This window comes from Sander lucioperca, chromosome 8 (genome assembly GCF_008315115.2).
Source record: "Sander lucioperca isolate FBNREF2018 chromosome 8, SLUC_FBN_1.2, whole genome shotgun sequence".
Lineage (NCBI taxonomy): Eukaryota > Metazoa > Chordata > Actinopteri > Perciformes > Percidae > Sander > Sander lucioperca.
Genome location: NC_050180.1, coordinates 30,144,948 through 30,171,461, shown reverse-complemented (window position 1 = coordinate 30,171,461; position 26,514 = coordinate 30,144,948). Strand labels below are relative to the sequence as shown.

General features: G+C 39.1%; 1 protein-coding gene across 4 annotated transcripts; it reads right to left on the bottom strand.

Annotated features, from left to right (window-relative positions):
- Positions 1-504: 504 nt before the first annotated feature.
- Positions 505-26,514, bottom strand: LOC116043836 (beta-galactosidase-1-like protein 2). Of its 4 annotated transcripts, none has more exons than XM_036004360.1 (19): positions 26,029-26,513; positions 24,377-24,562; positions 24,025-24,093; positions 23,455-23,550; positions 22,507-22,615; positions 21,929-22,021; positions 21,647-21,728; positions 20,780-20,844; positions 20,395-20,479; positions 17,865-18,008; positions 17,083-17,163; positions 14,356-14,462; positions 9,482-9,628; positions 9,074-9,145; positions 8,210-8,291; positions 7,966-8,053; positions 5,451-5,565; positions 3,400-3,516; positions 505-2,688 (listed from the first exon to the last, which is right to left on the bottom strand). In XM_036004360.1, exons 1-19 carry the CDS (start codon positions 26,145-26,147, stop codon positions 2,602-2,604), a joined length of 1,944 nt encoding a protein of 647 aa, XP_035860253.1. In that variant the 5' UTR covers positions 26,148-26,513; the 3' UTR covers positions 505-2,601. The 4 variants fall into 4 exon arrangements, with proteins under 4 accessions (XP_035860253.1, XP_031146670.2, XP_035860255.1 ...); XM_031290810.2 differs by having other exon boundaries at positions 8,210-8,288; positions 26,029-26,512; XM_036004362.1 differs by lacking the exon at positions 17,083-17,163 and having other exon boundaries at positions 26,029-26,514.

Below are 26,514 nucleotides of genomic sequence, written 5' to 3'. Positions count from 1 at the left end.
TGGCTGTATTGTATCTCTCATCACACTGGCTGTTTTAATTGACTGCATGATATTACACTGCACAGGGGTCTTCCATGGAGATCACAGACTATCTTGGGATTTGCTCTATTCTTCCACTTGCCTCCCATTATTTATTAAAAATCAATTTTTATATATTTATTTATGTATTTATTTCAAGTGTAAATGTGCAATTGAATCATATAGCAGTGTTTGCCCTTAAATCTGCATTTTCCAACTGCTGTCTAAAAAAGCATGCGCACAGTGTAGTGTATACACATGGATTATCATACAGATCAATAATAGGTTAGTGTTACCAACAGGTGCGCGCACGCACACACACACACACACACACACACACACACACACACACGCGCGTGCACACACACACACACACACACACACACACACACACACACACACACTATTTTCTTTATAGCATTTGAGTGGTCATTATCGGCTTTTAATCTAAATTAATGAATCCACCTGAAATGTTTTTAGCGTTGAAACAAATTAAGAATCCAAAATGGAAAAAAACACTAGTGTGTGAAAGACTTAATTTGAACACTACAGGGTTTCTGGAAATTGAGTATGTTGTATATAATTTAACTGAACTGAAACTAAATTCCCGCTCTCATCTTCTGAACGTCGCTCTTGTAAAGATGCAGGCAAACAAACGTGATGTGGCGTACAGGTCAGCATATCATGTGATTGGATTGGTTGAATAAGATTATGTGATGTTACTCTCTGTTGTGTGTCCTAAAGCAGCAGAACAACTCAAAAGGGCTTCACCCTTAAAGACAGATGACGTATCAAGCAATATCTAATACTAACAAAGAATTAGTCTACTAGAAACAACTTTAGCAGTGCAGTTTATTCCGTATTTAATGTCAGTTAATGAGCATTACCCTCTGATGGGCTTCTCTAAGGCACAATACACTTTACATAAGTCCTCTCTTTTCCTCATCTCCACTGTCATCCCCCAGCCTCATGTGATTCACATTTTATGCATGTGACTCTTAGGTTGTTTATTTGCCACAGCAATTCTGTCTCAGAGAAAGATGTTAGTCGAATCAAGAAATAAATAACTGAGAAGAACCTCACCTGTGCTGGAGTATTGTGTCTGTACACTGGACGTCTTTACACTGTGTGCTGTAGGACTATGTATGTTTAGAACATCTGACACTGGATATTTTCCTGAATTCACCAGTGGTTTTATAAAGCTGGTGTCCAGTCCTCCATAAGTTATTAGTAACAACTAGCTGGTTTCAAGCTATAGTGATTTACTAGCTAGCTACATCTGGTTGCACTATTAACACAGAAGGATCATCTTAGCTAGTAAAGACTTTAGTAGGCCAATATAGGCTTTAGTAGGCTGTCGAAAGCTAGCTAGCTAGTAAGATAGCTGAGCCAAAAGCATGTGCTAATCCTTTGTATGTATGACTTTGTTTTATTTATATATACATTACATACATGGAGAAATATGGGTTTCAGTGTTAATAGCATTCATGCATTTACAATAAGTAGGAAACATCCAATAATGCTAAGCTAACCAACGCAAATAGTCTAACATTACTGGTGTAAAGTTTTGCATGTAAAATAGTGTGTGAAATGTTATTTTAAATCTTCCCAGTTTACATAATAATTAAACAGCATTTAAAAAGTGTCAAGTCAGACATGTCGACCACATACCATTTTAGGCTTTAAACAGGTCATACATTGAGCTAACTTTACTTTTTAATGTTAAAAAATGTGTGTTATGTTTGGTTGTTCAGTTAGCTACAATGCAACATTATTAACAGCTCATTTCTATATAAGAACTACTGTATGTGGTGACAAATGTTTTGAGTAATACCTAAATCTCCACTTAAATATTTCACTTCCGTAGATCATTAGGCTAACTTTGATCTCATCTGGACAGCTAGTGCAAATGGATCCAGGATTTCAGCACCACAGGAAACCTGACACCACATTTAGATTACCTATCAATACCGTACAATGCTACAGTCTATGTTACAATGCAATTTGGTTAATACACACTGCTTAGTCTTCAAATGTGACAGCACAGCTACTGTTACTGTGGCATCAATCTTTAAAGAAAATAATTAGCACTACACACCACAGATGAGTTTTCAAAAAATGCTATTCAAACACAGTTCTTGACTTACATTCAGGAGCTCACAGCATATCATGAGAAAGTAAATTTGAAAAGCAGCCAGTGTTATATCAAACAGGCCCTTGGTGTGCAGGATAAATAAAGCTTTGTTGGCCTCACTGACAGAGGTCGAACCCACCTTTATTCACAGTTCTTCTAACACAGCCTGCAATTTATAAATTAAGACTGTGGGAGGAAGATATTTTACAACACTTTATTATAATCAAACACAGTCCAATGGTCCAAAACTGGTCTGGAACACTGCCCTTGTTGGTGTCTTCTGATAGGACACAAAATAACATGTTCACTGGCTGATGTGTGCCACTTTTGGGGGCGTCAGTGCCTGAGTATACGAAGAAGCTTAGTGCGATCGCCTCAATTGCGTTCTCTCCAGCTACTCTCCCATCATCCTCCTCTCTTCATCCACGCTCCCCTTTCGCCTCGTGTCCTCACTGGACATCAACAGTCATGCCATAGTCCGGACTGCTGGCAAACTGAATCTTCCCATCTGTTTCCTGCTCTTCAAACACTATGACCTGTAATAAATAAATAAAAATACCAGCTTAGCCGAGGTCACGAAAGGACAGTAAGTGGGTGGTTGCGCACCAATGTCAATGTATGCACAGAAAAGAAAAGTTGGGAAAGGCAAGAAGGACAAACAGTGTAGATATGCTACAGTAGATGTACAGTATAAGGCCTTTTCCAGAAAGTAGTCCAGACCAACAATATCAAAGATACAGGGTGATGAATATCAGTAGCTGTGTACTCTAATAGGTTGACCTGGGAATGTGCTTTAAGTTTGGCGTATTAGTGGAGGTGAGTGAAGGAAATAGATAGGATTCAGAAAACATGTACATCTGCGACGTGCGTGCACATAGTGGATACCTAAAACCTTTTCTTCAAAATGTATTTCAAGGACATCTGGAGGAATTTGGCAACTGTTTTTCATGGGGATATAAACCTGTTATGTACCAACTTTAGCCAAGATTGGATGACATCGCCTAACTGTCCACTATAATGGGTTTAGTAGTTTTTAAAATATCCTGTTACATAACAAACATATGGGACTAAAGACACCCTTGGTAAAAGGTTAGCAGTGGAAGACAAGTGTTCCTGTGCAGCGCTGTACATTACTAACAATTTTGAGATCAGGTTATTAATGCTAAAATGTGCTAAAGTTATTTAAAAGTCTCCCGAATAATTGAATGATAAGCACATATAAATAAGACAGAAGTACAGTACTGTACCTCGTTGTCCCCCTTGTGAAGCCAGGGACCTGGGACGTAGAGGGTTTGCTGAGGACCAATGGACCAGTAGCGACCCAGATTCTTGCCGTTGATAAACACTACACCTTTACTCCAGCCCTGTGAACACAACCAGTGACTGTTCACCATGACAACAGGCAGGTTCAGCCAATTGAATGCTGAATGCTGAATAAAGAAAAGAAACATGTTGAGGACTACCAACAACACATGGCAACCCTTTGTTTCTAATACAATTAGCATCTTTTGCTTAATAGATCTTGAGCTGTTTTTAATTGCAGCTGTTTTTAATTGCAGCTCTTTGCTTCGCTTCTCAACATCCAGTGACTTCACATTGAGCTTCAGCAATGGAAAAGTTACAAGCTTAAACCCCCCCCGAGTGATGTACAATATAAGAGAAGGGTAAAAAGACCCTTGTTCAATCAATAACTGCATCATGTAGAATTGCCAAAAAAAATTTTTTCTGTAAAGACCCTTATAAGATGTTCTCTGTTCTCACTAACGAAATAAAATTGGGTAAATACATCCAGACAATTATAGGTGAGCTAGCACGTGATAAAGCTTCTGAAAGAGACTAATTTAGAGAAAATAATGACCAAGCCAAAGTATACTGTAATATTTTAGTCTTTCTAAATGAGGTATAATAACTAATAATATTGTAGGCTAACATACAGTGGTGCTCATAAGTTTATGAACCCATGCTAAAGTTGACTAAAAAGAGGAATAAAAATATCATCTTTTGGAAATTGATCTTAATGCCTTAATTAAAAAAAATTAGGAAAAATCCAACCTTTAAAGACACCAGTTTTCTTTGTGAATGAATAACGTATCATAAATAAATAAATGTTCTTCCTTAAAATACAGGGGGCATAAGTATACACACCCCATAGAGGCAGGCAGATTTGTATTTTTAAAGGCCAGTTATTTCATGGATCCAGGATACTATGCATCCTGATAAAGTTCCCTTGGCCTTTGGAATTAAAATAGCCCCACATCATCACATACCCTTCACCATACCTAGAGATTGGCATGGGGTACTTTGCATAAAATCATCTCTCAATGCAAATCAAACCAGCTATTAGACTAACTGAAATAAAACCATGCCAATCTCTAGGTATGGTGAAGGGTATGTGATGATGTGGGGCTATTTTAATTCCAAAGGCCAAGGGGACTTTATCAGGATGCATAGTATCCTGGATCCATGAAATAACTGGCCTTTAAAAATAAAAATCTGCCTACCTCTATGGGGTGTGTATACTTATGCCCCCTGTATTTTATGGAAGAACATTTATTTATTTATGATACGTTATTCATTCACAAAGAAAATTGGTGTCCTTAAAGGTTGGATTATTCCAATTTTTTTTAATTAAGGCATTAAGATCAATTTCCAAAAGATGATTTTTTTATTCCTCTTTTTAGTCAACTTTAGCATGGGTTCATAAACTTATGAGCAGCACTGTATAATAAAGATCAAATAAAAAATATGAAGAAATTCACACTGAATCTTAATTTCTGGTGTCAAAAGTCCTATCAGATCTACAAAAGAGAGATTCCTATATGTATTGTCTATGTGGTGAAGACAGCTTACAGGACCAGAATGTATGAATAAATATCAGTCCTGTGCTGCCAAAATTGTCTGGCCAAAGCTCAGGTATCCATCCATCCATCTTCATCCGCTTATTCGGGGTCAGGTAACATATACTTAATACTATAAGGCACTTATATATGTGAATTATCTATGAAAGTATGGCTTGATTTCTGATCAATCTAGAGGAAGTCAAATATCAGATTTAATAAATGTCCTAACTTGATTTTCAATGTGAATCTATGAGAGGTTGTCGAAAACCCAAACACCAGTCAATATACAGTAATCCTATCCAAAAATAAAGCCCGGGAAACAAATACGGCACTATCCTTTTTTCCAATGTTCCGTTTTTGGTTCAGATTTTGTATTGAGGTATTGATCAACTTAATGTCAGTCTGTAGTTTGTAGTGCTGCTGTACTGGATTGCAAGCCCACTGACTGTCCTACTCACAGGGAGCTTGATGAAAGTGTCTTTAGGAAAACTGTTCACATAGAGTCTGGCCTGGAAAAACCCTGGGAAGGAGGGCCGCTGACGCATAGACATCCAGTGGCCTGAACTCTCAAGTCTGTAAAAGGAGAATACATTGCATACTTTTCATTTTGCTCAGATTACAGATTACACTCTTCTTCTCTAATGTATTGCTTGGATGCAGTCTTATGCAGTTTTTCCTCAAAAACTCTGTCTTGACTTTTAAGATGCAATAGCATTTGGCATGTACAAATAGTAGATTTGGATATTCCACTTTGTTATTACTTACTTACTTTCTTCTTTTATTATTATTATTATTTATCTGTATGGCAGGTGTGCGCTAGCCTCGTGAGATCGTCCTGATCTCGCAAGCTCCAGTTTTCCACTCGCAGATCAGTCTGGCATCTTGAGATAGAGAAAATTTGGAGCCGTTCGCCAAACAACCGACCAATCAGTGTTGGTTTTGAGGCGGGTTTAGGTGTGACGCAACGAGAAGCGACTGTTCAGTCTAAACAACGTGGGGGCTTCCATGGATGAGATGAGCGTAGCTATCGCGCAAGTTTTATCCAAATTAGAAAGTATTCCTTCATTGAAAGAAGAGCAAAAAACGGCACTGGAGGCTTTTCTCTGAGGAAAAGATGTTTTTGCTCTTCTCCCGACTGGTTTCGGCAAGAGTTTGATATATCGTTGATCTGATTGGTTGATTTGGCCCGTCTATCACCAACATAGGTGGTGATAGACAGATGGTTTTTCAAATCAGCTAACCAGTATTTTCGCCCTTTCCCAAAAGTTCTCCAACAGAAAGTTCCCAGATGGATATGCCGAGCAAATGCGAAGCAATCCATCTGGCGGAGTCAGGTTAGGTGTGCGCATGTGTGTGTGTGTGTGGTGTGTGAGCCTGCGTGCATGTGTGGAATGTTAATGAACCATTTCAGGAGCTGCACAGCAAACTTTGTTGTACAATGTGCAATGACAATAAAGGCATTCTATTTCATTCTAGGTGTTCAGCCAGCAGTACACAGTATATCATGTCATTCGTATTAATATGTCTACAGTAAATGTCAAGTGAAACTTCGGACATGGATTGCAGGGGAAGTATTTAGAATCATTATCTTTGTGTTGGCTATAGGTTATATTTTGCCTCCAAGTACATTCAAAAGGTTGCCATGATGGAAGAAAAAATACTTCCTCAGTTATGCTTTTTTTAGTGTTCACTTAGACAGAGCTTCAGGCCTTGACATTTCCAAGATGGTGCTGATGTTAAAAGATTGCAATTTTTCAATACATGAAGAGAGACCCAAAAAATGTCTTGAAAATATATGTAGATAGTTCTCTAAGTACAAATACAAACCTCTGAAGAAACTAGGTCAGCTAATCCTAGTGACCTTGATGTTTATGTGTGCAACAAATATGAGTTGCATACCGAATGTAATCAATATAAGAAATTCAAAATATCAACACATAATAAGGAAGGGTTGTGGAAGATGTTTGACTTAAATCCTGTGTCAATGGCACTAAGGCTGCATGGGATTAGCAATGTAGAAAAGCATTTTAATATTGTAATAAGGAAACAGCATGAGGGAAATGCATTTGCACCTTAGGGTGCACTGGGTCGTGCCAAAATGACCTTATAATACTTGGCTGTTGTGGAGAAATTACCAGACCTAATGACTATTATGGGATGGGTCCCACATTAAAGGTCTCCTACCATGTTTGGAAATTTGCAAAAGACATTGTGCATCTAAGACAGCCTTTGGCGTCTAACAAATATTAACATGTCCGAAAGTAAATCACTTGCACCATTTCACATTATTCCATTGTATAGCAGTCAATGCATGCGTGTACTGGCACTGTGCAAGGTTTGAATGAACAGTTGTATTAAGCTGCTGTCTGTGTTGATTCAATGATCTTGTCAGATCTTTGGTAAATATATTGTAGCATTTAACAAAACATCCTGTTTAACATTTAATTACTGTTCTTATTTGTTGATGCAGCAAGTTTGGCATGTTGCTGTAATGACATTCATGACTGGCTCAGTGAATACTTTTTTATCTTTTGTGACCAACAAATGAACTGATTTTAATGTAGTGTTTTCATTATTTTATCCAGCTGGAACTTAACATTAGTTTACTACTGTGTATTATGAACACCTTGTGCTGTCACTGTGAAAAAGTAAACAACTACCTTAATTTTAGCGACAAAAAGGTAGAATGTTCCTTATGTTGAGCCTCTAGAATATTGACAACAGCAAAGATATTCACTGACTCCCGCCATGTGGTCTACCTACTGTACTGCTCATAATTTAAGATGTTTCACATAAGACACTGAAATAGCTGTGGGTTGGACTGTGTTTTGAGTTCTGCATTTTGTCATCATGTTCCGACTGTAAATTTGTTAAGCAGGAAGATAATTGGCTAGATTGAATCAGGACCAGGCGGACTTGCTGACAGAGAAACACAAACATAGGAAAACTGGGTAATAATTGAAAGACACAAACCTGTTTACAAAGCCTGGCTTCATATCCAGACTGCAAATAATGAAGTCACGGAGGGGGCGCTTGTTTAACTCGATATCTCCCACAAGACCTGGAAGGTGAGTCAAAGCTGCTTTAAGTTTTTTTTTTTATGGATCTTAAGACACTGTTAATTAGTTTCCTTCAAGGTATCTAATTAAAAAGATAATTCAGCAAGACTTCTGCTGACTGGAACTTCTACAAAATCAGTTTACAGAACAACTCGTACCTTTGCGCTGGTCATCCAGGGTTTTCCCATAATTCACTCTTCCACAGTTCTCAACCAGTAAACTTAGAGTTCTTTTTCCCTTTGGTGGAAAAATACATAAAACATGAGAGGCATTACTGAAATACAGCAGTATTCCTTAATGGAAAGAATTAACAAAAAAAAAAAAAAGCCCTTTCACCTTGTCTAGCTTTAGTAATTGATCAAGGCCGATCTGAGTCTGCACTTTTCTGTAAGGTTGAAGTTTACTATTTAAAGATTTGTTGAAATAAACGGTCATTAGGTTTGCTGATGGCTTAATACTGGGACCTTGCTGCCAAAAACATCTATTGGCATCCCCTGCAGCTTTTACATGCTGTTAAATATTTACAACTTTATGCTTTTGAAAGTAACTAACAGCAGACTAGGTCTTAACTACATACAGAAGACACACACACACACACTCACACTCACACACACACTCACACATACTCACACACACACACACACATACACACACACACACACACACACATGTTTGTTTCACTATCTTTGTGGGGACCCATCATTGACAATGCATTCCCTAGCCCCTTACCCTAACCTTAACTATCACAACTAAATGCCTAACCTTAACTTACCCTAACCCTAACCATAACCTAATTCTAACCCTAATCCTAAAACCAAGTCTTAACCCTCAAACAGCCCTTTAACCTTGTGGGGTCCAGCATTTTGGGCCCCACAAGGCTGTGTAGACCCCACAAGTATACTGTATTCCCCGGTTTTTGGACCCCACGAATATAGTAAAACAAGCGCGCGCGCGCACACACACACACACACACACACACACACACACACACACACACACACACACACACACACACACGGTACCTTTCCATCAGGGAGTGCAAGTTCTTGCGTCTTATAATCCAGAACACCAACAAAATGTTTGTCCACAAAAACCTCGGAAGAAAAAGATTGTAACAAATATTTTAAAAAATGCCACATCAGAAACTACTCTTGCTATTTCTATAATTATTATTATTTGTATTACTACAATCAGTAATTCACTGAATTATAAATAAAAACTTTTGAAAACTCCAGGCTCCCACGTTTGATATTAACACCAGAGCAACTGGTAGCAGCCTGAGCTTGTTAATACTACTCCACACGTACAGTACACTGATCAGGGGTGTGATTTCTAACAGATTACAGCTTTAAATGTTCTCACAAACAAAAGTGTAAATGTGTGATTGTGGATGCATTATGTCGGCGTCTGTCCTCCTGTCCTGTCTTTACCAGTGCTCTGTCTCTGATGTTGTTCTTTGAGTTGAGGGTTCCTTCGCTGGTGATGGTGGTCTCATACAGCGTGTAGCCGTAAGACTGACCATTGTTATTGTTGACAGGGAGATTCTCCATGTTCACCGGCCTCTCTGACTTCAAAGGCTAAAAAAGTAATATGCATATAAAGAGCTTAAGACAGACACAAGGTTTGTTGTTGATACAATGTACCTTAAAGGTGCTCTAAGCGATGTTGGGTGACGTTACTTCTTGTTGACGTTCGAAGTATTTTCAAACAAAACAAGGCTAACTCGCCCCTCCCTCCTCCTCATCCCGTCCCCTCTCCCTCCCTTCCGTGCTTCCGTGCACTAACCCCCCCAACCCCCAACCCCCACCCCCAAATCCTTCTTGTCGGTTATTGACTGGAATGCTGGAACACTGTTTGTTATGCTTTGTGGTGGCAGGATTGTTTTTGTTGCCGTTTGTGGAGCCTGGGCTGTCTACAGAGACCACGTTTTTTTACAGTGTGTTGAGGGGACAGGCAGCTTGCGGATAGTGAGGAGATGTTTGCTGTATGTGACAAAAAATGTTGTAGCCTAAAAAACACGTGACATCGCTTAGAGCACCTTTAAAAATCAGAAAATCATGTTTTTAAAGATGTTTTCTTTTTTTACATGAAGTTTGGTGTATTTAAACGTACAATATGTAATTTTCTGCTGTAAGGGGTCTCTCAATCAAAACAATGGATGTAAACACGGACTTTTGACGACGTCGTAAAGTGGCATTATGGGAGTTGTAGTTTACATTGTTTAACACAATTGCCGATTAAAATATATCTGTTTACAGATGGGTTTATCCATTATAGTTTTATCCACGTTACATTTAGTAACGTTTATTCATGTCATTCTGATAAAATAGCTGCAGTTTCCCCCACATAATTACGTTTTCTTGATTCGATTTGTATTGGTAGCTAGCTAGTTGACCAGTTAGCGAGAAAGCAAGCTAACATTACCACAAAAACCACAAAATCCCAATATATTTCACGTCAGTGTCACTTTTTGGATGTTTTCAGCATCAGGGGGGGAACGTTACTCAACACCGCTGAGAGACTTACTTCGCGGCTGGGGCTGGCTGCTGTGGGTGTGTCGTGTCCCTGGGCTGTTGTCCACTCTCATCCCAACTGAAGTCCCTTAGCGGCGGAGAGTGAGGCAGAATAACCAGGGTGGAATAGCTGGCTAAATTAGCATTTGATTTGTCTTCTATCTATAGCTACAGCTAACGTTAATTATAGCTGGCAAACGTAATCGTGGGTTAGCCCAGTGCTGTTTAACGTTAACTTTACCTTGATTAAAACAATTATACTTAAAATAAGTTAATGAGTGTGTTGAACGATGTTGTAACCTTATAACGTTCCTCACCAAGCATTAGCATGTCAACGTAGCACATAACGTTAAGCTGGATCGATCAATGTTGAAATGTATCAATAAATAAGATCTTAATCAATGACAAAAATGATGCTGTTTGGCAGAAAGCAAGCTGTATTACGGTTACTGAGTATTGTTCTTTCTGTGGCATTGTTTGATTTACAATTACTCTTGAACATATCAACTGGGTTCCCGTGTTTTAGGAAGTTAAGAGTAATTAGAGGGATCAAAGGTTTTACGACGCCACTGACAGGCAACTAAATGAAACGTCCCGTGTCATTAAAATAAAATAACTAGAGCTGTCAGCATTAACACGTTAATCGCGATGCGATTAAGGGCCGATCATAACGCGTTAATTTTTTTTTAATCGCATGCCGGCATTTATTAATTTATTTTACACTTCACTGGGCTTGGCGTGGTGCCTAACGGGCTACTATTTTGACCCTTTGCAGCACCTTTACTTATCATCAAGCTGCCATACTTCCTCCTGCTGCAGGCTGCAGGCATGATGGAGAAAGACAGCAGCAACACAACTCTGAATGGAGCTTTTTATTTTCCAAAACTCCCGGACGGCTTGTAGACAAGTTGAAAGCCATATGCACATTGTGTAAAGCCGAATTAAAATATCACCGAACCACGTCAAACTTGAGCTACCACCTACGAGCTAATTAACATCAGCATCGTAGAGGACTCGGGTCTTAAAGACGTACGTGGTTGGCATGTTCTGACCTGTCTCATTGCCGTCGAGGTGGACAGTAGTTTCACCATACACAGCCTGTACGACACGGAGAAAGCAGCCACACTGGAACTGCTGCAAGGTGCTGCAAACGCTGTCTCATTAACCGGTGATCACTGGACGTCAGTGAGTAATCAACATTATTTAGGAGTTACTAAACACTATATTGACTCTGGTAAGGATAGGGATTTTTAGTTTTTTAGTTAGGTACTTGGAGGAATTGTGCAATAATGACAGATTCACACATTTTTCTTTTGTTTACAGTAAATAAATAATAACAAATACAAATCTTAAAGTAAAGTTCATAAAGTAACTTTCTTTGCATTCATTTGATTCCCAATCAAGATCCACTGGTAAGAATGGCTTTCCATTGTTATTAATATGTACTTAAAAACAGTTCTGAAATGCAAAATAATACAATTTTAATCATGTGATAAAATATGTGATTAATCGCGATTAACTATAGAAATTCAGCGATTAATCGCGATTTAAAAAATGTATCGTTTGACAGCCCTAAAAATAACTTTCTCTGGGTTTGAACATCGTTGGAAACATTTGGGATAGTCTACACAACTTGACAAAATATATAACATAGGTATAGTCGTTTTTAGACATTTTAATGCAGAAATGTTACATATTGTACCTTTAAAGGGAACACGCAATCTCAAAACCACTCTCAATGCAGATTGGATCGTATGATTCCCACCACACAATCTCCCACTTGCAAGATGGCTTCACCCAAAGTGACAATTTATCAAACCTAATGAAGCTTTCCTGTCTGGCGTTCAGAGCAATTCTTGTATTCAGCAGCATTCTTTTGCATACCCTTGGGAGGTGCATTATGCACTCTTCACAAGACAATAAACACTCCCTGCTATGACACAATTAACCACGTACTTCCAAACACACAGATACAATATCAAACTCAGACATCCCACTCAGTCTTTCTGAAGCCTCTGAAGAGAAAACGCTCTTTTTAAACAAGTGTGTGTGGCTGGTCAGGGGCGAAGTAATTGTCGTCTCAGAGGGAAGCAAATTATTGCGACGGGGAGTGAATAATTAATGTTGTAAGCGACTGCCAGACGTGCTACATCTGGTTTGAATATAAATGCCCCTGAAGAGCATGATGTAAATGGCTGAACTATACTGGTAGACATGAAACTGAATAGACTCAATAACACCTTCCAAACAGGTTTTTAACCAATCACTTGGCGAGGGAAATTTTCTGTTGCATTTTATTTCTACAACAACCTGCTTTAAGTCATTAAGCTGCATCATTTGGTTGCTGCTTGTCGCTGAGCAGGCCACTAGTGCAGTCAGGAGAGAATGTCTTGCTCAGGGGCACCTCATCAGCAGTTGTTCATTAATGGAGGAGTGTTACTCATTTACTTCCCTTCTCAGACTTCCTCAATAGATCCAGGAGATCAAGCCGGTGGTGGACAATGGCTGCAAGCTCACTTCCCTCACTTTCAGATTACCACAGTCACGTCTGTACTTTACCTGGACTTCAGAGCTTCAAAGTACTGGTTGTATTTTTTTTAAATCAAGAAATGGAATGATTTTGTACAGGGGTTTGGTTTATGTATTACAGGAGCACATGCTACTGTGTATCTAATTATATGATATTAGGGGTATTACAATTCATTAGGGGTTAGGGGTATTTTTTTGCAATGCCACAACAAGAGCCACTAGATAACAGAAGGGTACTTTGCAACAACAGTTTGAGTTTCTCCAGGGGTTTTTAGTGACGCAATTTAATGCACCATTAATTTAAAGACGTGTACCTGAAGGCACCATGGAGTCCCTTTGGAGCGGACATGCTTTACCTTTGTTGTTTGTTTACTTAACTCTCTCACAGGAAGGCAAAATGTTGCCACACCGGTGACTTCAGGGAAGCAGGTGTCTGAAAAAGTCAAGCTGCAGGCTAAAGATAAATTAACATTTACCTGTGTCTTTAGCTGCATGCTACCAGCTGGTTAGCTACGCTGTGTCTATTGTTGTCTTTTTTCTTCGGACGTGTACAAGTAAGCGGGTGTGGAGAGAGAAAAAAATACTGGGGGGGTCGCCGATCCTGCTTCTGATTTTGATCAAATTTTCGTTATTGTGGCACCCCTATTGGTTATCATGTGGATAGACCAAATGCCATCCTGGAAGATGTGCAGAAGATATTGACGGTTACTTCATATATGATGTCAATAGAGATACGGTAGTGATTTGCTTGAGGTAATTACATGGACAGAATCAAAAGAAAAAACAATGCCAATAGGTACAAGAGCACAGGTGACTACTGTGATTATTTGTGTTATTGTGACCGAATAGTGGGGTTGTTTCTATCACTGCTAATGTTGATTGACTGTAAAATATGGCTAGCAAAGCTGGTAACCGATTATAATAACTACTGGCAACGGGTAGTTAACAGATGTAATATGTCATATCAATAGGGATAGGAAGCTTGTGCTACTATAACTGGTTCTGTAAATACACCTGTCCTCGGGCTGGGATAGTCTTAGGGAATCAGACCACAACGGACTGTGCACATCCACATAATTAACATCAAATGCTCTTCGCTTTATTTGATTGGTTTGTGTGTACTGCTTATGGAGTAAATACACAATTCATGTATTATTGTTGTCTGTCAACAACCTTCTGACTCTGTTTTGAGCATTACTACACAGGTGATGTTTATTATTTATGTGCCTTCAATTTTGGCACTCTGTGCATCTGTGGCTTACCTTGTCAGTGAAATGCAGACTGTCCCACAGAGACAGGTGCTGGTGGATGACAACAGGCTGGTACGCTCTCCTTTCCTGATGAGAGGGCAGTTCAGGTAGAGGCTGGGCTGGAAAACAAGGAGGCAGTTATTCTGTCTGTATATGAATTCATTTTCATTTTTATTCTTTATTTGCCCAGGGGAGGCAAAGAAGTTAGTACAGAAGAAGTACATTGCCCACATGTACATACATTTGTTCTTAGGCAGAAATCTCTTAAAACTTGCCAATGTAAGAACTGTTGCACCTACATACAGTATTACACCTGAGAGAGAGAAAGAAAGAGGGAGCCAGAAGATGGCTGTTTTGCAAATTTAAATAATTGTAAACCATTTAAAGCTTAAAAGCAAACCATAGCAATGTCTTTTGTGTAGATCTGGTACTAAGAAAAAGTGGTGATGTGTTAACTTTTTGGCCTGCTTTAGCTTAACCAGCAAAACATGAGTAGGAGTCTTCCTCCTTTAAAGCCTTTGAATCACTCGATACCAATCATAAAAGTGACCTGTCCCTAGGAAACTGCTTTTAAGGGCGTTTTCACACATACCTCATTTGGTCCGGACTTTCGGACTTTTCAGTTTGATCCAAACCAAAATTACAGGTGTGAAACCTCCCCCGGACCACGGTCCGGATCAAAAGACCAAATTTTGGTCCGACCAAAAGAGGTGGTCTCGGTCCGGACCAAACTGAACCATGGTCCGGTTCGTTTACAGTGTGAAAGCATTTTTTGGATGGTTCGGACTTTCGGACCAAATAGAAGAAGCTCTGGCAGGCTCTCCTTGTGTTACAAGACTGGGGAATAGCTCGGTGCTTAGCCTGTACATGAGAGAGTGATGGTGAATGCGCTCAGAGCAGACAGCTGTCGGCTATCAGAGCAGAGAATACATCAGCAGTTTATTTGTTAAGTGGTAGTAAATGTACAGTGTAGGTTTCTGTTTGTCTCTGAATAAATTCTCCAGAAAGTTCCAGTGTCTTGCTTCTCAACATCACAACAAAACGAAAAGAGCCGCGGCAGTAGGGGAGAGCAGCAGTCAGTAGGGGAGAGCAGCAGTCAACTGAAAAAACTCTGACACAGAGAGAGGGTACGAGAGGACGGGGAAGCCTGTCTACAAACCAATCAATTATAAGTATCTGGAGACGCAGCTCACGTATGTGATGACGGCAGGACGTAGTTTTGTCACGTATAGATCTTTAGTGCGCTTGCATAACTGCAGTGTGAAACCAAAACTTACCGGATCAAATGTATACAATGTAACAAAAACATGAACCTTGGTCCGGACCTTGGTTCGGACTTTCATGTGTGAAAACGCCCTAAGGCTCCTTGGGTGAGCCCTTTGCCCTCCACAGCAGCATCCAGTGTAGTCCATGTTGCAAAACAGTCTCTTTACAACAATTAACAGTGGTTATCCTACCCCTCACTGTTTTTAAAGGTGTTAAAGCATGCAGAGACACCAGCGGTCCCTCTGAAAAAGGCTTGACAGCATTTCCTATCACCAAGTGGTAACATCTGGATCACTTAAGGAAAGCTTTCGAGGATAATGGCCAACATCTTTCTCCTAAATAGCTCGCTTGCAAACCAGTGCCATTGTAAGTATATATAATGTGGCAAAGCTAAGAGGGGAAGAGTATCTGTTGAAAATACATTTCTATAAAACTATGTCACAGATTTGGAACAAAGCCCATATTATCCCAAAATGTCCCATATAATCCTGTATGGAAGAGATTGTGTTATTTATTTGTCATTTGACTTTCTTCGCAGAAGATCGTCAACTGATGATTACAAAAATAAATACGTCAAATCATAAACTGCTTTAAGATAAATGGGTACCATCAATAGTGAGCTGGCATACTGCAAGTACACAGACATACTGTGTAGTGCAGATGTATGTGTAGCTTGTTTAGGTTATATACTGTATCTGTAGTTTTTGACAGCTTTGTAATAATAAGACAAACCCCAAAGCGTAAATGTCACAGGCCTACTTTAGAGCCATGTTGTTGTCAAAGATTTTTGACAGATCATGCTGAATCCATGCCAGGTTATGCAAAAACAAAACCACAGGGAAAAGAGTAACTGACACACTGTACATGATTTGACAACCAAACAACAATAAAATGATCTAATTATAGAATTGTGTCATGTGTTTATAGTTGCTGAGCAGAACAAAAAGCCTTCTCAGACTCTCATATCCAGGCCACTGCTCATTGTTCAGCAGACTACAAAACATAAGGAGTATTCACGCACATGCAGCTTGTCAAACTATCTTCAATCACGATAACTCCAGGCAAATGATTACTTTGTTTTGTTGGATTCAATCCCAGATTGCCAAAAGCTACATTTTCATTTGTGGCCACAAAACACCTGAGACTTCTGCCCCCAACCAAAAACCCTTGTTTTACAAATAGAGAAAACTGCAAAAGACATAAACATGATAAAAGGCCTAGTATGTAATTTTCACAATGGGTGGTAATTGAGGGTCTTTGACTTGGGCAGACATCTCACACACATGCACAAACAAACACAAACCCATATCTAACCCGTGCTTGTAATCATATGCTAAGTTATCCTACTTTAGCCAACAGAGAGCAGGTTCTACAAGGAGAATTAACTTACGTAAGTGGGGATCTGAAAGGAAAGGGAGAGAAAGAGAGACAGAAGATGTGGGGCCTGACTCAGCAACAACACACGACACTCACCGTGGTAGTGGCTGAATAAATTCCTCAGAAGATGGTACTTGGTGGTGTAATCCCCAGCCTCGGATAATGGAGCATCGTAATCTAAAAGATAATGCGCTATCAGAACAGCAGGCTCGGGAGCCGGAGAGAGGCAGGGATGCCTGTTACGGTGGCAGATGCTTTCACTGTGCTCCCCTATCAAACATCTTGGAACAGCAGTGGGCCGAGACACATTTTAGGGTTATCTTGACAAAAAAATTGAGCCTTTTTGAGGCAAAAAGGTAAAAGGCATTCACAGGAGTAAACACAGGTATGATGACTGCTGAAGGTCAGAGGTGGTCTTCCCTACTGGGGAACAGGTTTAAGAATTCTCCTCTTTTCTCAAGAACGAGGTCATTACAATGTTAAGTACCCTAGAGAAGGATATAAAACCAATTGTACCATCTTTAATTTACATTTTCCCGTGCATTTTATTAGGTAATGAATTCATTAATGCACACTGCATATTCAAATTTCAAAGCAGCCGAAGGTCAGAGGCTCAGGAGTAGGGATAGCGCCATCTACAGACATTTTAAATATCCTTATTATGTTTTAACCTAAATCCAAAATCAGGATACAAACTGCAGAAGTGTTAAGTATCTCTGGCTATTAAAATGCAGTTTTGTGTTGAATGCTTGTGGCATGAACTTAGTTCAAACCTGATCAATCAACCCTGTATGTGATGGGGTTCTCCTAACTCACAAGGAATTTTGTTCATTCAAATGATACAAAATGCTGGTCACAAACAGATTCATGACACATACCGTAGCTTGTGACCATAGGTTTAGGTGCTGGTATTCCAACAGCAAACGCTCCACTCATGAAGCCAAAATTTGTCCCTCCGTGGAACATGTAGAGGTTGATAGACATGTCCAGTTTAAGGATCTCTGTGACCACAGGTATCATGTCTGTCAAAAAATAAAAAGACAAATATAACTGAATACTTAAAAAGTCTATAATTTATCTTAATTATTCTGATATAGTGAGCAAATCAGAGAATAACAAATACAATGCTAAACATTAAAACCCACAAGTGACAAAAAGAAAAACATATCCACTTAACTTTTCAATATTCCTATTGCCCTCAATTCCAAATCAATTGAAACATGTGACAGACCTCAGCCCCACATACAATTACAGGTTACTATAATTTATTACGGGGCAAAGCTCACACCCATAAAGAATTGCCTACCTCCTTGCACAAATTGGCTTCCTAGATTTTGCAGTGAACACAGCAGAGCAAGTAATTAGGTATTTAAATTGGACTTTAGCAGTCAAATTGGACTGACTTTAATGGTTTGAATCAAGGACATGAGCCCTAATGAATAACAATTGAGCAGGGTGAGTGACAGAGCCAGACTCGGTTGGTTTCATGGTGGTGGTACTAGCTGTGACCAACTGCTGGGTGTGTTGCAGTCTACAGAGCACTGAACTGTCAAGGACATGAATCCCCTCTGAATATTCCAGCGTTCATTTCATAGCTGTGACACTTTCTGCATGGCTAGGGTCTTTTTTTCCCCCTTTCCATTTCTCACTGAGGAAAAAATACATGATAAAGCCTTTCATTTTCAGAACATTTTTAAGTTGTGGATGGCTGCTGGGAATGACAGAGAGTAAAAAGGAAGCTTGAGGTAGCACTGTGTTTGAAATGGGATGTTTCTGAGAGCACTCAAGATGGTGATAGCAGGGTGTGTGTGACTTCCATTAATCTTTACAATTGTCAAACAGGTGTTTTTATGAATGCACTTGATGCATGCATATTATGTATTATGCATGTGGAAAGTCACAAAGTACATTTACTGTTAATATTTATTTAACAGCTGTAATACTTTACTAATTAAGATGTTTTATACAAAATGATAAATCAAATCAGGTCCTTTCAGTCGATGATTTAGTCCATAATTGAGTCCTAGCTCATAATTTTCTGAAAAGATTTGATATGAATATTCCAGCCGTTTTTCAAAGCAGATCAATTTGTTTAAAGTATATTCTGAAATCAAGTTATTTTTTTGTTTCTAAGTAAGATTTCTACATTGTTGTTTTATTCCTTAAGGATCTGAATCTTTCCACCACTGTAAGTGGGTGACGTGATACACAGTCCTGCCAATGGTTTCACACTATTCAACTTGGTGCAGTAAGGAGCCAAGAAATATAGCAATGTACCAAGAAGAAGAAGAAGCCTAATAGCAAGTAATCATAAACAGTGTCAATTTGATTTCAAATTCTTCCAAAAATATGCTCCGCCAATGTTTTATGTGTTTAACACCTTTGTTAGTCCACAAGGATACACACGTGGATGTAAACCTAACTTTGTCCTCAATCTCACATATTTTTCAATGCCTTATGTTTAGATGCAGGCAGTTAAATATTGCAGCACATACAGCCTGATACATATAAGACATAGCTGCAAATAATTAAAGTACACAATGTTATGTTCCCATCAACTGAAACCTCATTTAATGCAGCTAAGGGCAAGTCAGTCCTAGTGTGTATCCGTGTGTGTGTACGTGTAGCTACAGCATATGTGGATACAGTGGAAGTGCGAGGGCGTGAGATGAATGTGACTCCTGCAAAGCGTAACACCTTCACCTGGGTTCAGTACAGTCAGTGAGAATCAGAGCAGCACATTTTGGAACAATCCTGTACAAAGACATGTTTGAAAAATCTGGCCTCTGAACATGAAGTATGTGGCTCAGAGACAAAGTCGAGAGGATGGGACACAGACTTTGGTTTGTGATACTTGGATCACAATCCACCATGCATGAAAAGTATAAATCTCTGACAAAGCCACAAAACAAGGAAGAAATGACCATATGCTAAGCTGTACATCCCAGCTGCACTGAGTGGGCTCTGTGCCTTTTTGTAAAGGAACAACAGCGTTAGAGAGACTACCTTGCACTCAGTCTGGATAATTTATCTTACACAAACTCCAAAGCAGTGAGCTTGTCCATACCCTGGCTTTCCCCTGGCACAAAGACTGTTTTATTCTCAGCAGAAAAAGGTTTGTCTTAAGCCTTTCTTACCCTAAGACACTGAGACTCTATGTTACCCTCAAGACAGTCTGTTTTACCTTCACAGGGTCTGTATTGGCTCGCAACACAAAACCTGTCTTACCCCTGTCTCAAATTAGCCAGTATTATCGACCCTCTGTACAGAAAGAAATCGTTTCACCCTCAACAAAGAATCCACCAGCAAAAGTCCTGTCTTACTCTCGCAGGAACACCTGAGTCTTGTCAGGAATTCTATAGCTCTCTCTAAAGAAAACCTGTATACCCAATTCTAAGTTAGTCTTACCCTCAGCTGTGTACACATGATGAAGGTCCCCCCAAAGATCGAACCAGCCAGACCAGTACTCCATCACCAGCTTAGGCTTGTTAGGCTAGTGGGAGAAAAAAAAAAAAGGTTAAACAAAAGATACGTCTGGATGTTCTTTCAGTAACTACTTTATTGCGCGTGCACAAACCTTGGATAAATTGTCTAAAAGATTAAAGATATTCTTTCATATTATATATAAATATATATTCTTTTGCTTTTAAGGTAGGTAAGTAACCCCAAAGTTTCACTTGGATTTAACTGGGCCATCTATTTACTGGAAAGAGCAAAGAACTGCTAATGATGCGTCTGCTTGATGATAAGTTTGATCTTTGATTAGATCAGAAAACACACAAATAAGACTCACTTGTATTCCATCGAGATACTTGATGTCATTCGGGTTGAGTTTCTGGAAATTGATGGTTTCTAGTGCTTTAGACACAAAAAGGTAGAACAATAGTGTTATTACATATACATGTACAAACTAACAAAGATGTAGAGCATCAGTTCAAACTAATACCAAACAGAGCTTTATGAGTTGTTATTGTTTAGAGTTGTGCTTAAACCCCAAGCTTCTTTTCTTGTCTTCAAAGAAGTATTAGCAGGTTAACATAGCACCTTAGACTTTCGTAAATGTATGTAAAGCAAACTTCTCTTCAAATCACAAAGTTATCAGGCATTAAAGCTGTCTAACGTACGCTTCTGCATTAGGAATCAGCCAATGAGGCATTACACTTTAACTGTTGTTGCACCTAACATGCAAATCAGGATTAAGAAATCTGCATTTATAAAAAAAAAAAATACCCAGAGGAGGGTTTATAACAACACTCTGGAGGATCCTGGCCTGCAATTATGATGATGACAATGCATGGTTTGCAATGATAATAAAAACAGAAATACCCTTCATCTCAGTGAAGAACAACCTTATTGTTGCATTAAGACAATGTTTGCTAATGCATGTGCATTAAAATAACATATGTGTCAAAGAAAATATTTTCATATTGCGGCATCACATGTTTATGCCATTGTACTTGCAAAAGGAAGAACTTTCTGGTACAACACAGAATCCTTTGTGTGTATTTGTGAACAACAGCTGCCTGACACCAGGGGCCACCCTTTGGTTCAGACCTCTTGTCGTTGTGTGAAAATACACCAGCCAACATACTGTATGTGTTATTTTGTTTGGGTGTTTGCATGCACAGTCTTGTTTGTCTGTCAGCCCATCTGACAATACCTCCTTTCACTCCGCCACGCTTTAGTCCTTCCCTGTTGTCTGAGGTCAGCAGCAGCTCTGTGATGCCCCTTGACAATAATGCCTGGAAAGAATGAGGATTATGGAGGCAACTAGACAAAACAGTGGAAGTACTTTCTGAAATATAATTGACACTTATTTTCAAATTGAGTGAACGGGAGAGTGAGTAAAGGACAGCAGGGAGGACAAAGTAAATAAGTGCACTCTCATCTAGGAGCTGACAAGCATTGTCCAAATAATATACTGTACAATTGTGTTTCTTACCTCCTTCATGAAAGGCATGTAATCTTCATCTTTAGCAAAGGAGCCATATTCATTCTCCACTTGAACTGCTATAATTGGGCCACCCTTGGAGTACTGCACATTAATTATGTGAATAGAAGACATATATTAGGGCCTGGCAGCAGTTCTTGACCATTCCCCAATACAGCTGAATTTTAAAAAGACTGTGAAATGGAAATCAGAGCTTGTTCAATGATGCATGGCGCTGATAAAAAAAGAAAATATGGCTGGGAGGACACAAGTTGAACTATTTAAGTGTTTATGATGCATTGTATTGTTAACAATGGTTAACATAATGATCAACAGCTGCTAGTTATGGCAGTTTAGGAGGTGGTAACAGAAATATTGCATACAGAGATGAAATATGATTGTGAATACAAGGATTCTATCTAAAAATAATAGAAAATATTTTTGGGCTTGGATACTTTTTTAATTAACTGGCAGAAGCATGCATGCATGTAACCATGAAAACTCTAATTTAAAAATTCTATTTTGAGCATATAAGTTTTAGTGATAATTTAATTAAATATTTGGTCTCGTATACTTTTTCTAGAAAGTACCTGATGTGGAACAACTTTCTTCATGAGTTGATTAAAGAAGGAGTTGACTGCAGCAGTGAATCCTGGGTAGGTTGTTCTTAGTTTCATGTTTTGATCCCGTAGCAGCCAACTGAAAATAAATCACAACAAAACCTTTAAAATGTCCAAAAAGCAAAATATCACACAAATTCCTCAAAGTGCTGTGCTGGGAACTCTCTTTAGGTTTTTTTTAGAACATAATCGTACCAACCTAAGCATGACTATCATAAAGTGCAGTGCAGAGGAAGTCATGCTTCACTGCGTGCCCCTAGAAACACTCTGTTTTGATGATTATCAAATAAATATTACCTCAACCCTACATTCCCTGAAGGCAAAACTACTCCAAAAATACCTACTTCCAGTCTTTTTCCCTCCAACATTCACCCCATTATCTGTTCAAATCTATTTTGATTACAGAACTAAATGAATTCATCCTTTCAGGGAGATATGCCTGTCAGATTTAATTATCGTTCTCTCTCACACCTCACTAAAAGTCTGGTAAATCATCAGTGACTTTCATCTGAGTAACATTAGAGGTTACTTACATGATGCAAAATGTCCTGTCTTACACTGTATGTAAAGGTCTGTTGTCTTTGTATCATATAGGTACAACACTGTAAGGTGGGCAAATCTCATCAAGACAAATTCTTTGTTGTATAGTATGTAGCAAGACGTCTGGTTAAACTGGCCAAACAGATGACAGAGACAGCACACTTGAAATAATTCACATAACTAAATTATTTTCACAAGTTTAATGGATTTAGCCTGCAGCAAAGATACCACTAACAAACTGATTATCTGACTGAACAATTAATTTCCAAGCCAGTGTAAGGGGTTACTTTGGCACCCCATTGGCTATTCTAAAATAATGCTTTACAATGTATGGCTGTAAGGCATATACAAAAGATAACACTTAATTGCAATTGTTACCTGGGTAGTCCCCCTAAATCCCACTCAGCACAGATGTACGGCCCTGGACGTAGAATCACCCAGAGGCCCAAGCTGGCTGCAAGGCGGAGGTAGGCTCTAAGAGAAGGATATAAAATGTGCAAAAAGGGGTTGTCAATGAGGTTGATTTATACAATACATGACATCACTACAACTTAAAATGTTTACTACAGCAGATATAAAGTGTGGACAGATAGTTATAATCAAAGCAGATGTTTAATTGTTAATTATATGTCATTCATTCTCAAATATATAATATAATTTTTTCTCATATTCAAATCATATTTTTTTGTTTTGAGGTAGCATGTGCTTCCAGCACTAGACTTGACGGCAAGCAGCACATTTGGTGGAACGCCAACTTATCAATGAATCAAGAAGCACTGATACTGATTGAGTGCACAGCTAATTAATCAAAAAAACATTTCTTAAGGGTAAACCTAAACCATTCGCTGCAGTATCAAATTATCAAAGCCTGTGGAAAGCTGAGCCCTTCTGCAATGCAACAGTGCCATCTGCAGGAGTCTCAGGAGCATTCCCTTCATTGTTCCTTACTCTAAATCCAACTGATCCTCAAAGTTGAACACCCCTCGCTCAGGCTCATGCAGGTTCCACGGCACATACCTGAAAACAGAAATAAAAGTGATGTTTTTTTATGTGCTTTTAGTATTTTAATGGTAATGGATTTTAGTGGTTTATAAAAGTATAAGACTGCATTTGATTCTTGAAAAAAAAATCAACTGCTATGTCCCTTTTTCTTATTACTCGTGAATTCTGCTCTACTTTACTCAGATTTTATTTGATCTGTGTATTATCTTCTCCAGTGAAACAACAATGTGACATGGTTTATTCTGGTGCTTTAAGGTACAGTGTCTTCAACCAGCAATGAGTTGCAGTAGGAGCCTACGTTGTGAGAGTATTGAGGCCACAGGCCTTCATCTTTAGCAGCCGGTCCTCCCAGTAGCCTCTGGGGACACGGAAGTAATGGATGGACCCCCCCAGGATGTGGAAGGGTTTTCTCTCCAGAGTGAACTGAGACGAGTTGGCCCTCAGACCCTCCACACGGCTCATTCTTTCTACTTCAAGGCGATTCCTAGGGGGCAAAATACAGTTTACAACTGAAAAAGAACTAGTGCAACTGGATCAAACCATGAAGACATTTGAGACATATATCTACAGTATGAAGCGAGCTTGTGAACGAATATGCCCATGAGCAAAATATTCAAACCCGGTTGCACCTGTTCAGAACTCTGTTATCTCTGCATTTGAATGTAATCATACCAAGAGAGACACAAACTGGGGCTTGTTGAAACAAAATATAGGTCCGTGGTTCAAGGCCAGATTTATAGGCTCGGACCTTATCGCCAGCTGCACTTTGTCAACTTCTCTTCAAGTTCTCTTCAAAGTATGAAAAAGTCGCAGAACGAGGTCTCGGAAAATTCACGCAGAGTCAGAATCAGATGTGAAAAAGAAGTTTTAATGTGCACGAAAGATAACACAGAAAAACCCCGAGCAAGTACCGGTAAGCTTGCTAAAGGGTCCTTTGTCTAACATCGCCTTATATCGTTTTAGAAGGAAGATCCTCATGTGGGACGCTCCAATTATCACCCTCAGAACATGCGTGTAAATCTTCAATTGGCTATTTTCGAAGCTAAGACCACCTCTTTTAGGATTTTTCCACTAGATGAAGTCATTTAGCTGATCTTGCGTTTCGCGTGCCTACGTTTAACGCGTTTGGGCTTGGTGCCCGCCATAGATTTATTGTGGCTACAGCGGCGGCCATCCTACTGCGGCTGTAACAATGGTAAGCCATCTGTGGCTGTTTGCAGCTGCACAGCGACAACTGAAGGTGATCCAAGGAGGGAGAAGGTCTCTTCCCTATACAAACTAAAATACATATCATCTTTTATCTAGTATCATACTTGCTGTACATTGTATATTTCCCATAACTCAATTAAAACTGATTTTATCACATTTTGCCACAACAGGCTAAGAACGTGTTCTCGGTCATCTTGCAGTAGGCTAATCTAAGGATAATCATTGATGGCTGATTATCCTAAAGCCATTTGATTTTGACAACTAATCAATTTATGATATTACAAAGCTCTCTACTAAGTACCTATTTACATAATTCAGCATAATAATACAACAATAACATGATCTCATTCTGATCAGCAGAAAAGATTTACAGTGAGACTTCCATGGTGATTTGACCTCAAAACAGGATAAAGTGAAGTGTAACAAAGTGACAGGTAACTTGTTATGTGTAACGTTAGTCACGTTCAGTGTCCACTGTCCAGCAGGTGAGAGTTCACAGGTAACTTGCTTGGTTTCTTAAGAATAGAGCTGGGTAGGAATGTATGAATATAGGCAGTAAAATACTAAGCACACACAGTCAAGCTTATATTATAGGACACCATGGGGAAGCTCGAACATAACATTCGAAGTTTCAGTGGGCGCGGTTTCATCCAGAAACATATCTTCATGCATGACACTTGTTAGTGTAATGTTTAGATACTTTCTTCAGGCTCATATTAACTGTTGAAATGTCTGGCTTACCTTGTAAACTGATAGGCAATTATCGCTCCAACAGCAAAACACAGCAGGAGAAAATATCTTTGCTTTAGGGTCAGACGAAGCCCAACCCTCGATACGCTTTCCATTGGCAATAACACCATTTAAGTAACACTTGCACGTTGAACGTCTCTTGTGTAAATGCGACTTAACGTGCATAACGTTATCTTTTGTGGACTAGAATCCCGTTATCTTAATGTATACGATTATGTCACATCTAACGTTATAGGCTAACGTTATTCCAGTTTCGCAAAAACGATATGATAACGCCAGTGAAGTTGAGCTACCCCACATTCACACAAACTTCCGGGATTACTAATTCAAAAAAACTAAACATGTCTGTGGAAAAATGAATGTAAAACTAGCTAGTGTGACCAGTATCTGATGTCAGGGGAAGCTAGCGTTAGTATAGCCTAACGTTAGTTGTCCAAAAGTAAACACAAACACCCGAATGTAGGCTGTACTCCTGTA